At 36.5% G+C, this 15,375-nt stretch overlaps 1 protein-coding gene across 1 annotated transcript; it reads left to right on the top strand.

Moving 5' to 3' along the window:
• The first annotated feature begins 4,835 nt into the window (after window positions 1–4,835).
• Window positions 4,836–15,207, top strand: LOC147075654 (EP300-interacting inhibitor of differentiation 3-like). Its single transcript, XM_085941956.1, has 5 exons — window positions 4,836–4,989; window positions 6,736–6,965; window positions 7,649–8,018; window positions 9,118–9,239; window positions 13,014–15,207. Exons 1-5 carry the CDS (start codon window positions 4,929–4,931, stop codon window positions 13,068–13,070), a joined length of 840 nt encoding a protein of 279 aa, XP_085798082.1. The 5' UTR covers window positions 4,836–4,928; the 3' UTR covers window positions 13,071–15,207.
• Window positions 15,208–15,375: the final 168 nt, after the last annotated feature.

Below are 15,375 nucleotides of genomic sequence, written 5' to 3'. Positions count from 1 at the left end.
GGTGAGGCGTTGTATAAGGAGGTACTATCGCCCTTTTTCGTAAGTCCACTCCACTTTTGCTGAGTTCAGGTGCGCTAGGACTCGTGGAAGTATGTTTGGTGGGGGAAATATCCACGCCAGTCTGAAGTCCTACACTCGGCTGAAGGCCTCGTGATACAGCGCGCCACTGTCTGTAACGTCTCGTGACACATACGTTGCAATGAATGTGCTGTTTCGCTTGCGAATAAATCCACCTTGGGAACACCCCATCTTTGAAACAGGGGGGTGGTTGCGGTGTTAATGAGGTGTCATTCGGAAATGAGGTGTCTGCGGGAGAGATGATCTGCCACGTAGTTGAAATTTGTGCGGAAGTATTGTGCAGTAAACGTGATGTTGGCTCGACTGGTAAATACTAGTATTTGTCGGCATAGGTTTAGGAGGATGACAGATTTTGTGCCGCCCTCGTTGTTGATATATTCCACCACTGTTTTGTTGTCTGTCTGCAGAAGCAGATCTGATCCTATGATTGATTGTACCTGAGATTGAATTGCAAACATTTCCTTCCTATTGGAATGCCATGCCTTGCTAACTGGTCTTGTTCCCACGTACCTGATAGGTGGTATTCATTCAGTTGGGCTCCCTAGCCTGTGTCGGCACGAGGCGGAAGAAAATCCTCTCCGTTATAAAAGACACCTTCACGCGAGAGGCTCTTTACAAGATCCCACCTAGCGCCGAACATATCTTCAATAAAGATAAACTGGCAGTGTTCCTAGAAAGAGGTGGGGGTCGTGAGAAGGTCTTCGATCAGACCACCAAAGTGGTTGACCAGGGCAGGGAGAGTCAACCTAGCACTTCGTCAGGTGGACACAAGGACACCTTTCGGAGGCAGGGATACACGAGGAGGCTACCAGACCAGGTTAGGGGTGGCTTGCCGAGAGGCCCACGTCCATCCAACCGAGGTTTTCCCAGAGATAACCGAGGTGGTGCGAGGGGCACTTACCCTAGACGCAGGTGACCGGGTCTCCCTCACCACGTTCAAAGGGGGACGCCTCCAGCATTTACAGGAAATCTGGCAGGCCAAGGGTGCACCACCACCATTATTAAAAATAATAACGGAAACCCGTATTCAGTTTATAAAGAAACCCCCTCTAATAATGCCTTCCGTACAATTCCAGAAGGATTTCCAAACGCGACAATCGCCGGAGATCACTACACGGAACTGAAGAAATCAAGAGTATTGGAATCGGCAGAACCATCTCCGAGCTTCCTCTCAACCCTGTTCCTAGTAAGGAAGCAAGACGGCAGTCAACGACCCGTATTCAACCTAAAACGCCTAAACGGTTTCCTACAACCAAGGCCGTTCAAACTGTTCCACCATTTCAAGGTCCCAACATTCCTGCAAAGGGAAGACTGATTAGTAAAAATAAACTAAGCCAAGCGTACCTACATGTACCTATAGCTATACAACATCGCCGATTTCTTCGGCTAGTTTACAAAGGAGAGCTCCTTCAATTCACGTGCATTCCGTTCGGACTGTCGGCAGCACCAAGACTGTTTGCCTCATTAACAAACTGGGTGGTCGAACACCTCCGGGGAAAAGGTATGAGAATCGTCACTTACTTAGTCGACTTTCTGATGGCAAATCAGTCCAGAGAGATTCTTCTGTCGCAACTGACTTATATGATAGATTTCATGCAGGCACAATGCTGGATAATCAACAAGAAAAAATCTTGTCTGATTCCAAGCCAACAGCGGGAGTTCTTGGGTATCACGTGGGATACTCACAACAATCGGAAATATCTATCAACAGAGAAGTGCACATCACTTCGTCACCACCTGCAATTGCAGATCCAAAAAGGCAGTTGGTCGCTCAGGCAGGCCCAACGCCTCCTCGGGCGACTCAACTTTGCAACCTTCGTCACTCCACAGGGGAGGTTGCATTGCCGACGTCTACAACCTACGAGCGCTCAATTATCAAGGAGCCACCCTCACAAAACAACATCGATTCCACCACAAGCTCGAGAGGACATCATGTGGTGGATTCTAGCGGTGGGTTCCTCAGGAAAGATTCACAGGGCAACCTAAAATCACTTCCTCACCACAGACGCAGCCGATTCAGGCTGGGGAGCGCAGTTAGACGAGTACCACCTATCAGGTACATGGACAAAACGCCAATCCACGTAGCACTCCAACCGAAAAGAGCTGTATGCAGTACTCTCAGCCATACAACTCCGGGAGCAAACGCTCAGGGGATCAGAATTACTCCTTCAAACCGACAACAAAACAGTGGTGGCCTACATCAACAACGAAGGGGGCAAAAAGTCCGAAACCCTACTAAGTCTTTGCCGACAGATCCTGGAAATCGCCAACCAGGCCAGTATATCATTGACTGCACAATACCTTCCAGGAAAATACAACTGCGTGGCAGACCATCTCTCACGCAGCAAAATTATCCCAGAATGGCACCTAGTTATGGCGGCTACACTCCCCTATTTCAAAGATGGGAACTCCCGGACGTAGACCTGTTCGCGTCCAACACAGCCCATGTTGTCGCAACGTATGTCTCACGAAATCCGAACGATGCCCTTGCACTGTTCCACGATGCCTTCAGTCGACAGTGGGAATTCAAACTAGCTTGGATATTCCCGCCGCCGAATCTAATTCCACAAGTATTGGCACACCTGAACATGGCAAGAGGAAAATATTTACTAGTGGCTCCATGGTGGAAGAAGTGTTTTTGAAGCGCAGACCTACAGCAGAAATCACTAGAACCCCCCTACCCGATCCCGCACTTGGGGTCATTTCTAGTGGATACGGTGACAAACTATCCACCTCCACAAGCCCGGGACCTATCACTCCAATTATGGATAATTGGGTGGGCAGAGTTAGTTTCTAGCTGGTCGGTAGAGGACAGATCACTTCTCACTTCCGGCTGGCGAGCATTCACTTTGAAGACTTATAGACCTGCATGGGACAAATGGAAGACATGGTACATGGCCAACACGATAAGCTATAATACCCCCGAGCCGATTGAAGTGGCTAGATACCTGGGTCACTTATACAATAAGGAAGGTCTTTTATATAACACTATTCTTGTACACAAGTCAGCCATAGCTACCATTTGCAAACCTATGATCAGTAAAGCTATATTATTATTACTCGCATCGGGACGACGGGTTCATGACCTTACCCTACTCAGTGTAGCGGATAATGGCGACCATATAATTCTATGGCCAGTGTTTGGTTCCAGGACAGACACATCAAAGCACCGCCAATCTGGATGGAAATTAAGCGTTTCCAGTCAGTGACGTCCCGTGGGGGTTGGCAGATTGAGCGTCGCTTGGGGGCGGCAGTTATTCGAAGGGCGGCAAATCGAGAAAAATCGTTAGGTATATATTATATAAATAGCTACCGAAACTTAGTAATAACAGAAATAGCTTGTCATTAAAAAATCAGCTCACTGGTTGGAAACAAAATGTATTAATTAACATACAAGATTTAACAAGACTATATTTTTTGTCGGGTTCGCGATGTCTAGTTTACTTCCGTTCCCCTTGGAGATCACGTCCTTGATGACCAGAAATGACACGTGCAGATTTACGAATTATATTTGAATTATAGGTAGGTGCATACATAAAGTACATAATTAATGTCAGTATCCAAATAGTTTTGCCAGTCACCCGCGAGTTTTATTTAAATGTATCTGAAACCGTGGACTCTCAATATTGTCTATTGAAGCAGAGATGGCATTTAAACTAGATTTATTGGTATATTAGGTACCCATATTAGTAATGTATTCATACAGCACATTTCTTAGATATTGGAGTCTTGAAAGGATGATAAAAAATACTGTATAAAAATGTGGCTGCATTTTGGCGCTCCCTAGGGGCGGCATTTTGTCTAGGGACGTCACTGCTTCCAGTTGCCAAAACATCGATCCAGTATTTTGGCTACGAAAACTTATCTGCGTTTCCAATGAGAGAAGAGAAGAGGGTGGTAATATTCCGGCATTGTTTATCTCGTCAAGAGGCCCCCCAAAACCTGCGACTCGAGCAGTCATCGGAAATTAGGTGAAGTCAGTACTCGCTGATGCAGGGAAAAAGGAATCACCAGGCAGTACTCGATCAGCAGTCGCCTCTCTAAATTGGTTACAGAATTACCCCATAGATGACATCCTGCAGAGAGGTAATTGGCGCCAAGAAGCTACTTTTAAAACATTTTACCAGAGACCGATAGACACACAGACTTCTACAGCGGCGGAACAAAATATGTTGACCTCTTTGTTCAGCCCGGTGCACTGAGCCTAAAAGCAAAGAGATGTTATACCTAATTCTCATGTTAGGTTCATCCACCCTATCTTGCAGGATCTATCTTGCTTTACCAGGTGATAACAAACAGATATCTCATGGGACTTCAGAGTCAACAGCGAATAATGAAAGGAATTTTACCTACGATTAAAACTCTTATTATTCTTGTTGACTCTGAAGTCCAGAGAACACCTACCTGGTTTCCTTGAGACATATCAAATTGAATAACCAAAGACGATAGAAGCGTCGGTCCTGCCAGCCTGCTAAACAAGATAAGCAACCAGAGAGATAAATAATCGAGAAGAAAATGGGGTAAAAAAGGGCCAGCACAGAAGAACACAAGGCAAAAAATTCGATCAACATCTCAAGGGACTTCAGAGTCAACAAGAATAATAAAAGTTTTAATGGTAGGTAAACCTCCTTTCATTTTTTATATTCAAAGCTAAAGAAACGGAAAATATATGGAATAATTTTGTTATTTTTATCCTAGCACAACGAGCAGCATTTAACTTTTGCTAAATATCTGGCTACACCGTAGATAAATTTATCATAGATAATCTTCGGTTCATTTGTTTTGGTGAAGTCTCTTCATTTAAAAAAATAATTTATCGTTTTTTAATTCAAAATTCTTCTCCCAATACCATGGGTACTTATAAAAGAAAGCAACAGTACAGATTACTATTGGAAAATGTTTCGACACTCGGTAAGTTAAAATACCCTGTACAGTGTACATACTACATTCTTAAAACATCAAATGTCAAAAGTTTGAATTGCTAACAATACTAACTAATTGCTAACAAATACCAATATAAATAGTTCGTGGTAGGTATGTAGTTCTAATACGATATAAAATACTGTATAGTTAATTTTCAAGGAATCTTCGTCAGTAATCCCTTGACAATTCGCAATAATAAAATCAGTGTAAACAATGATTTGCCGCCAATTTCATTCATTGTCGCATTCAAGTACAATATTTTTGTTTTCATATCTTTTTCTATTCAGCTTACAATAGTGGTTTGAGAAATGGCGTGTGAATGTATATCCATAATGACAGACACTTCTTACCTAAATCACATCACGCCAGTATTCAGGGAACACAAAACTAATGGGAACAGGCTTACCCTACTGGGGATGGTATAACTAACGTGACCATTTATTTTTTCCCCCAAACCGGGACACCTAAAAAAGGTAGGTACTTATCCATTAATAGGCGCCTCACACTTTCATACAATACAATTAACAAGATAGTAATGTTTTTTCATGTCATATTAGGTTACCTATTTTATTTATTTATATGAAGATTATCGGTAGATATGTTTGAGTAGGCGCATACAACGCTTGAATTCCTACATATTTTTTAATAGTACATATTATTATTATTTTATTTATTAATGCACACACATGCATTACGTACACACAGGTATGAATACATGAAAATTTATCTAATGTTATATTTTTCTGAAGAAAAAATTTAGTAGGTACCTACCTATATCTGGTGTTGATTTCAAAAACGAATGAAATTCTTGGCAGGATTTTTTCGAATTTAATTTTATAATTAACATTGCTTTAAGGACATCGACTTTCAACTGTGTTTTTTCACTCGTCTACAACTTATTCATAAGAGAGAATACCCTTTCTACTGGTGCATTAGTGCCGGGCAGACATAAAATATATTCAATAATTATACGAAAATTTTTGTGCTCCAAATTATTGGCACGAAAGTGTTTGAACAACTCCACCCAACGACTTTCGGTTGAAACATTCCTAGTGTTCCATTCAGACACTTTTTGCGGTGTAATGTAATTATAAAAAAGTGAATACTCATAAAATATTTCTGTATCTTGGTCACAAGTTTCTTTTCGAAAACGGAACATTTTGGCGTCCCGAAGCTGTGTTCGGGGACACCGGAACACGCCGCCTGAAAACGGCACTGTCCCGGTAAAAACGGGATGTCTGGTCACATTAGGTATAACAGGCTAAATATCTCGAGTGTGGAAAAATATTTTATAAACTTAAACATGTGTTATGTATGCTATTTTCAATAGTGAATAATATGCATTTTAGTTTGTCACGTTAAAATAATGTGCTTTTAATCTTTGAGAACAGTGGATGCGGTTTTTTTCGCTTGGGTTTTATGGCGGTCAGGCCATAAACTACCCTGCTTCAGAACTTTGGTCCATGGCAATGGGTTTTACATTTCTATCTATTAATTTGTTCTATGCCAGTATTAGAGGAAAAAGCGAATGGCTCAAAACTGGTCATCGCAAAAACAGTCAACATTATTGTCGGCCTACGACTAATATGTTAATTCGAATACATATTTATACATATAACATTAAACAGAGGAGAAAATGAAAGAATGCTTCACTGCAGTCAATTAATATAGGATTAAGATATGATTTTCACATGCAAATCTTCCAACTTTTTCATTTGTGTGTTTTTGTTACAGACGACAATGCAATATACGGCATTGAAACCATTGAAAAAACCCGCAATATTGTGAAGGAGGCCGGCAAGTTATTAAGCGATGCACCGATTCAAGAAAAGGTTCAACATCCCGGAGAAAGTCTTTTGGACTCACGTGTTTTGCTGGCCACCTCTGAAATGGCCACTCTCTGCGTGGAAAACATGAGTGGAAACACTAATGTCTATGATCCGGATGAGCTTGCTGACCATATTGTAAAATTACTTTAATACATTAATAATTCATTGTCATTAGCTGTAACAACAACACAAACTTCCTATAACCTCAGAAACATATTTGTACCGAATATATTATTATTGTTCATTGCAGTCCGGACGGTGTACTTCACCAACAAGCTAAAGGTGCAATCGTTAATCATGCTAAAATTTACAACTGCAAATGAGGTGTTATATTAAATTCTGTTAAATTGTTGACCAACTTTTGTAGTTTTGAATCAAGGCATTAACGATAATAATTATCAATCTTTGATTCATAGTTTCACATACCTTCACTTTCCAATCATATCTGTAACTAAAATATGTAGTATTTTATTCAATGAATAATAATTATACAAGATTTAAGAAAATAGTATTCTTTATTGAACATAGATAATATGAAGCAATCTAAATACAGTCTCACAAACTTTTCCATAAAGCAGACTAAAATGAAACTACAATCATAACGAATCTAATGACACCATATTGAATATTATGTCATTCCGCTGTCAGGTTCTGTACAGTTGCCTGACTGTGACTCCTCCATCAATTCTACAACTAAGCTTACAGTACTGTACTCGTTGATCCTGTATGTTCAATAAATGCATTATTCATTAAATAAAAAAAATAGTTTTAATGTATTTTGAAACAGATTTTAAATATTATTCCCTTTATTATTACAGCGTTGTAACTGCAATTACTGGTCCTCGTTGTGCATTCCAAACCATCCGCCAGGCTTTCTAAATCTTCGTGGGACATTTCTACCTGGTCCGCCGGCAGAGAGACCGCAGAGTAACAGAAAAAAGATTGAGCGGAACAAAAATCAAACGACTGAAAAGCCGGAAAATGTTACAATCATCGAGAAGTCAGAAGAAGACACTGTTGTAGTGTCTCACATAAGAAAGTTAATTAACCAGCTGTATAAAAAAAACAATTCCCGGTCACTAAGCTTCTTACATCTCGTGTTGGACCCACACAGTTTTGGGAGAACCATTGAAAATTTATATCACATCTCTTTTCTTGTACGAGATGGCATTGTCTCCATTGAAATTGGTGAGTATTATTGAACTTGCTTAGGCTTCGGCCACATAGGCAGGTGCTTCGCTAGTCCTGAGCTAGATGCTATGCTTGTCTACTAAAACCACTACTGCCACATTGCAGGCTACGTGCTTAGGTACAAATTCATTTGACATTTGGGAGCGCTTAAGTCAACAACGATATGTCACTCTCAAAACTAACCAGAAAGCTACTACTCACACAGAATTTAAGTTTAAAATTTCGAAAGTCGCAAATTCGAACTTGTTGGATGCATACTGTCAATTATTCATCCCATGCATCATTATTCATAACCTCAAAGGTGTTTGACGTTTGTCATACTAAGAAACATCTGCCACCTTGCAAAATCACTAGGTGACACAATAAAAATAACCAACACGTTTGTCCGCCGGGAGACTCACGAGGTGACTCATAATCACGTAGCGAGGCGCGAAGCGTGCAGTGTGGCCATTGCGATAGAATAGTGTGCGTTCGTTCACTAGGATATGTCACCTAGCATGTAGCCACCAAGCAAGGCACCTGCCTATGTGGCGGAAGCCTTAGAGTCGTATTACCTCGATTATCTATCTAGGGGTTCACAAACTTTTTCGTCAAAAGGACAATTTTTAAATCAAAAATATTTGGCAGGCCGCCCTCACTTTTGTAGGCAAAAAAATAAAAAAATATTCATCGTGTAAACTTATATTTTAACCTAAATAATACATTATTATTATGTATACTTATTAATATACTAAAAACTAATAAATTTTTTCACCATGTGATTTAAATGCAATTGTTTGTTTGAAACTAAATCCTGCAATCTAGGCTTAAATTTTCTGGACCATTCATTCTTGCCAGAGTATTGCCATTGTAAGACCAGGGCCACATTACGCGGATATTTGGCTGGTATGAGGACAAAATATCTATGAAGTGTCATTTGAAATGATTTACTGAAAACTGGCAGTATTATTGTACATTGCTAAACTTTAGAATCATGTGAAAAGGAAAAACAGTTGAAAATGTATTTTATTTTATGGAGTTCGGTTAAATTTATTTTATGTATCTTGTCGATTTCAATTGTCTCGTTGATTAGAATGTATATATTATTTTTTTCTAGATGACAGTACCAAATTACCACACATATCACCTGTGTCAAAAGACCAAATGAAGAATGATGAAAATAGCTCCATTAAAGAGAACAATCAATTCATATTTTCATTGGATATGGAGGATTGGATGGTAAAGATTTTATTATGATTCTATTAAATGATTATTAAAAAGCATTTCAATAATATTTATTAGATAGGTACTAGAGGTGAGTTGGAAATACTGTCATCAGTTTGTGTACTCAAGTTCCGGATAAAACTACCCATACTCAGTATGTGTAGCCCAATAAACTTATTCCAAAAACCTGTGATGATGTCATCGCGATTCGCTGATCTGTGAACTCGCTAGTTGGTAGACTTTCAACACTATTGACATTAAATGCGCGCAAATGAAATAGCACTTGAATATAGGTATATTTTAATTTATTAGTCTATTGCGTTCGAATGTTTGAATAATAGTTCATAAATTTTGGTCGCAGCACAGTGGTGAGATGACGCACAGGCTTAGGCTTGTTATACGACCGCTCAAAATATGTTTAAAATTAAAAAAAAATCACTGTTATTCATTTTTGTTAACAAGAATATTGTAACCTAACAGAAAAATAACTCATAAATTAAAAATGTGTTTAAAATTTTATAATAAATGGGATTTTTCGACAAGCGGAGCTCAGCGTATTTTTTGCAATTCTATTGAAGCCCATACACAGTCTGAGTTCCCTGAGCCGATTCAAATTTAAATTATTAAAAATTTAAAAAAGACGTATTTCAAATACTAATATGGAGTTGGTTTTAGTTTCAGTTGAGTATGAAACTTTTGTCGCATACGCACGCCAAACGCTCTATAAAGTATTCCAAATACTAGTAAGTATTTTGGAACAAGTTTCTATACTAAGTATTTTTTTATACTGGTAGTAAGTATTCTTAGTCTTCAAAATCGACCAGTTTTCCCATCTCTAGTAGGTACCTCAAACCAAAATAAGAATCTAACATTCTTAAATCTTGTGCATATCCGGTTATCGATGAAAAAATGATAACTAAAATATTACTTATTTCAACTGCATTTTATTTAAATTTAAAGTTAGATGCATTACAAGTGTAGCATTAAAGTTAAAATCAGCTACATATAATTATTAATGGCTCTCTTATCTGCAATACGTGTTCTTAGTAAAAAAAATATTTTTAGAATTAAATTGTTCAAGTTTGATTATATTATATTTTTATTGATTACACATCACTGCTAAATAAATACTTTGTTGTATTTTGTAGCAGTATTTTTTTGTGTAATCTGGAAGGAAACCATTTTTTTCTTTTCAATCATCCGCCCTTCCCATTTTATTGTCAATAAAAGTGTACTGAATATATTTATGAATAAATAGTCTCATCCTGTTGTGGAGCATTGGTTAGCATGTTCTGCTCCTGATGTGGGTCACAAGTTCAAATCCTGCATTAGATTCGATTTTATTTGTCTATTTTTACCTAATGCATGGAGCTAAACGTTCAGCAATTGGCTAGCCACGAATCTTTCTAAAAATCTGTAGAGTACATAGACTATAGATACATCTAGACGCCACCCGTTGCATTGCTAAATGAAGCCGCGTGCCGTGCGTTTGGTTTGTGGGCGAGCGAACGCATTCGTCTACAAATGTTCGAGACCATAGACCATTTCGCTAGTGCTCGCCCAAAGTGCTCGCACTAGACCAGGGGTGGGCAAACTTTTTGGATGGAGGGCCAAATTCAAGAATTCAAAATGAGCAGCGGGCCGCAAGTAAAATACACTTTTTAGATATACACTATTTATTATCACGAAAAATAAACATTACAAAAAAAATAATGAGAAAAATGAAATTGTTGTACATTTTGTAACATTTTTTTAAATTCAGGTGTTAATTTTGTAATTGATATTCTCAAAACTGTTTGTAAATGGGCATCGGAGATATTTGATCGTAAAGAAATGTTATTGAGGTTCATGATCAAAAATGTTTTTTCACATATTATATATAGGTTGATCCAAAAATAACGAACATTTTTCTTGCATAATCTTTAAGTTGGTCGAATTCGTCTGAATTATGGGCATTGTAAAATTTGGAGATTTCTTCACGACGATACGATTCTCTTAAATCAGTGTCACACTGCAGATCAATAATTTCAAGTTGTAGCTCTGTTGGCACACTATCAATATCTATTGAAAATGGATCGCGTACTATTGCTAAACTTGTCTCAATTTTTCGGAAGTCACCAAATCTTTGTGAAAAATCGTCATTCAGAGCTTTAAAAATTTTACCATGTTCTTCAAATTTATGTTCTGGTATATTCAGCAACTTCAAAGTTGGAAAGTGGTCCTCGTTATTATTCGATATTTGTCGAAGGAATAAATTGAAATCCATTCAAACTTTTTACCATATCATGGGCATATATTTTTTTTCCTTGCAACGCGGAGTTAAAAGTATTTAAATGTGTCACGATGTTCAACGTAGAAAATAGTGGTTACATAGTGTGAGACGAGACGCAAGGAAGACGTACTGATATAATACATTTACGAATTTCACACATTCTTCAAATTTTAATCTATTGTAAATATTTTTTTAAAAAATTATAAAAAAGTTATTCGTAATAAGAAGTATAACAATTAATGATGGCGGGCCGTAAAAAAATACCCGGCGGGCCGCAGTTTGCCCTCCCCTGCACTAGACGCTCAGAATTAAAATATAATTTTCAATTTTTTTATGTTATATAGTATTTTTAAGCGGTCAAAATGCAACCATTAGGTAAAGATATCCATAATTTAAGTTATTTTAAAGAAACACTAGGCCACTGATATTAAAATATATAATAATATACAAATAAATTATCACGAACATGTATCAACTTACCTATGAAACGTAATACCATCTTCTTGCTTGTCAGTACGGCTACCATATTTTAATACAACACACAGAACCATCTTTTCTACTTAATTAACTAAAAATATTTACCAATGACTTTATGTTTAACACTAGAAATAGCAATTTTAGCAACACGGTTATCTACGCTTAGTTATGCAATAAGCGAAGATTTGCCGGCTACATCGTAGCAAAACATCTCCCAGATCTGTAAACCTTTTATCTTACTCTAGCGCGTGTCGCAGAGATTATAAGGGTACCGAATACTTTCTCACTCGCACTTATGCATCGTTTTTGTTCAGGCCTTGGTAGAGTAATTAATCTATTTTTTTTATATTTTGTGATTATATCTAAATATTTTTTTAAAACTAACTATACAAAATTCCCCAATGCCTAGAAAATTGAATAATGGCTTTTCAAGATGGTTTAATATATGTAACAATAGGTAACTATATTCTGGGTCAGTTAAATAAAGCGGAACCCTGATTTTACATGCCCGCGATTCATATTTTCCTGCTATTAGTAGTTTCTTTAGTCCTGTTTCATTTTAGTACATTTAATTCCCGGTTTTACGTTTTTATTACCTGCAAATTACATCTGATTGAATTAAAATTGTTTTAAAAATCACAAATCCAATATATCAAAACACATTCAATTGAATGCATATCAAATGAATTCCAGATGCATGTGTGCATTTCCATATGTATTTGTTGTATGATTGAATGAGTATTTTCTTTTGTTTACATACATTCAAAATTCATGTTCAGAAAAGCACAATTTATAGGATTTTTTATTAAAATATTTATTTATTTTCTAAAAAATTTCAATATCTCGAATTTAAGTTTTTGTCAGTCCCTTTAAAAATGAAAAGTTGGGTACACAGTGCCTGAATATGCCGAAATGTGAAACTCAAGTCAAAAATGATTCAATTGGAATAGTATAAAATTCCATGAGTACCTTCACTCGTTAATAGCAATTTAATATACATATTTACTTTAAGAGACTCACTATTTGTTTTTTAATTTCAGCTCGCTATAAAGGAACTCGACATCAAAGAAGCCCAAATAAATGTGAGAAAATTATAAATGACATGTGACAAGAACTGCTTGACTCATTTCAAACATGGAATGAACATCCTACGTTGAATTGCTCCCGGTGAAGAACTCATTTATATTTGTAATGCAAATATGAAAAATAAACTAAATGTGATTTCAACTAAAGACTTGTGATTTTTTTCTAAAATTGAAACCGATTGTATGGTAGCAAATGATTCATTTTAATCCTTTCTACGCGGACGGCACACCCGTTTGTGCCCTCATTAATTGGCCTTTCAATAAAATTGGCATGTTATTTAAATGCGGTAATTAAATAGTAATTAAATGCTATGCAGTTAACAAGTTATTATAACATATTGTGGCATTACAGTTCACTATCAACTTTCCAGAAACGTATGTTGGCTGCGATGGTTTAGCAGTAACGTGTCGGTTTATGAAGTTGTCTGTCTCGGGTTCGAATTCCAGGTCTGGAAAATTCACATTCGGTGTTCATACACATCGACCTAATCGGTTGAGCAATTGACTAATATCCGTTTCTCGTAAGAAAAGAATCTGTTACGAATCCTCTTTGTGAGACGGCCCAGATCTGATATCAAATTGTAGAAACAATTATTAAAAAAATGTCAGTCTTATAGCGAGGTGTATACCCATTATCTTGAGAACAAAACAATTAGTTTAAGCATTGCCAAAGTGTCTTTCCTTTTGTTTGCTAAAGAAAAAACTTTTATGTCAACAGTATCAATAATTTTGCATGTTAACTTATATTCGGTACATGGCTGTTTTTGAATTTCCCCTTTTCACCTAAATAGAAAACGGATCGAATGAGTGTCTTAATATTTAATACTTGTGAAATTCGGGTCTCTGGACATCTCCATATTGTTATCCATACATTTCTTGTGTTAATAAATATTGTGAAAAAGAACATCTTAATATTATACAATTAGCAACAACAAATTATGCGATTGAATAATCTGTCATCGTCGTGTCAGAAATCATATGAGGCCTATCAATATCAACTTAAGATCTTTAACCTTTTACACATCTGAACACATTTTACAAAAATCTTGTGAATATGAAAAATGACCTTGCAATAAAATAATATGATTGTGCAAACATAAATGCAACATGTTTTTTAATTTTTGCAGATAAATAATAATTGACAGAAGTAGAAGTAGGGTTACCAATTTTAAAATAATTAAAACTGCTACATATTAATTTACACATTTTCATTGTATTAGAACCACACTATGAAATAGTGAGAGCAATCAATACAACCTTTTTGTTCTGCGACACTTATAGTGATTCCTGAACGCTTTTAGTATGGTGGAATACATAACTAGTAAAAAAATATTTTCTCAATCTTGCCAGTATTGTATACAGTTTTGCGCTTCGTATTATTCAACATAGGACATGGAGACAAATCAAAATAAATGCTTGCCATTAATAATCTGGATTTGGATACTCACTTATGATTTCATGTGATTTTTCATTTAAATAATGTAATAGTTTATCGCCTACAATGCTGATAGCCCTCTATAAGAAGTAGGAGTTTTGTAAGGCGAAGGAAAGTTTTATATCATTATATAGGCATTTTTAATTTGTAAAAATGATTCTTTTCAAGAGATTTAGCGTTTACTTGGTAAATAAATATACTTATCCTACCTATGTAGTGAATAATATCAAGTAATAACCATTTTATATTGTATGGGAAATTTATGATAGTTTTACTGCCAAATTATTGTATTATTATATTCTGCCATGTCATTGTTTTCAAAATGCCTACCTTGTCCACACCTGCATATTTATTTCTGAAAGGTGAATTTGCTAACCTTGTTCAGTAATATAAGATATATAATATTCATGGAGAAGAATATTGAGACAGCTGTATTTAAATTTCTTTCATCTTTATCAAATATATAAAAACGTTCATGTAGCAATTAGTTAATAAAAATGTTTCAAACCTATTTGGACTTGTAATGTTGCAATTCATGATATTAAATTTATCTTCAAAATATTAATTGAATCATCCTCTGCTGACCTTTATTGTTACTTGTAATAATAATTATGTAATAATATTTCTTTTCACTAACAACAAACAATTATTTTACATGTACATTGTGATTTCCAAGTATTTTTGTAATAAAAAAGTTTTTTCAATTGAAATGTCATTCATTCTTTCTATGTACAACATACATATCGTTATCCTGGATGTCTTACTGGTAGGTATTTTTAATTAGAAGGGTACGAAATGTCAATATTACTTGACTCTAAACCAGTGATACTCAACCTGCGGCCCTTTAAGCTTTTATGTGCGGCCCGAAACACATTTATTATC

This window comes from Rhyacophila brunnea, unplaced genomic scaffold, assembly GCF_057557595.1.
Source record: "Rhyacophila brunnea isolate RB1 unplaced genomic scaffold, BYU_Rbru_1.0 scaffold_14, whole genome shotgun sequence".
Taxonomy (NCBI): domain Eukaryota; kingdom Metazoa; phylum Arthropoda; class Insecta; order Trichoptera; family Rhyacophilidae; genus Rhyacophila; species Rhyacophila brunnea.
The sequence above is the reverse complement of the archived record's forward strand: the minus strand, read 5'-3'. Positions and strand labels throughout refer to the sequence as shown.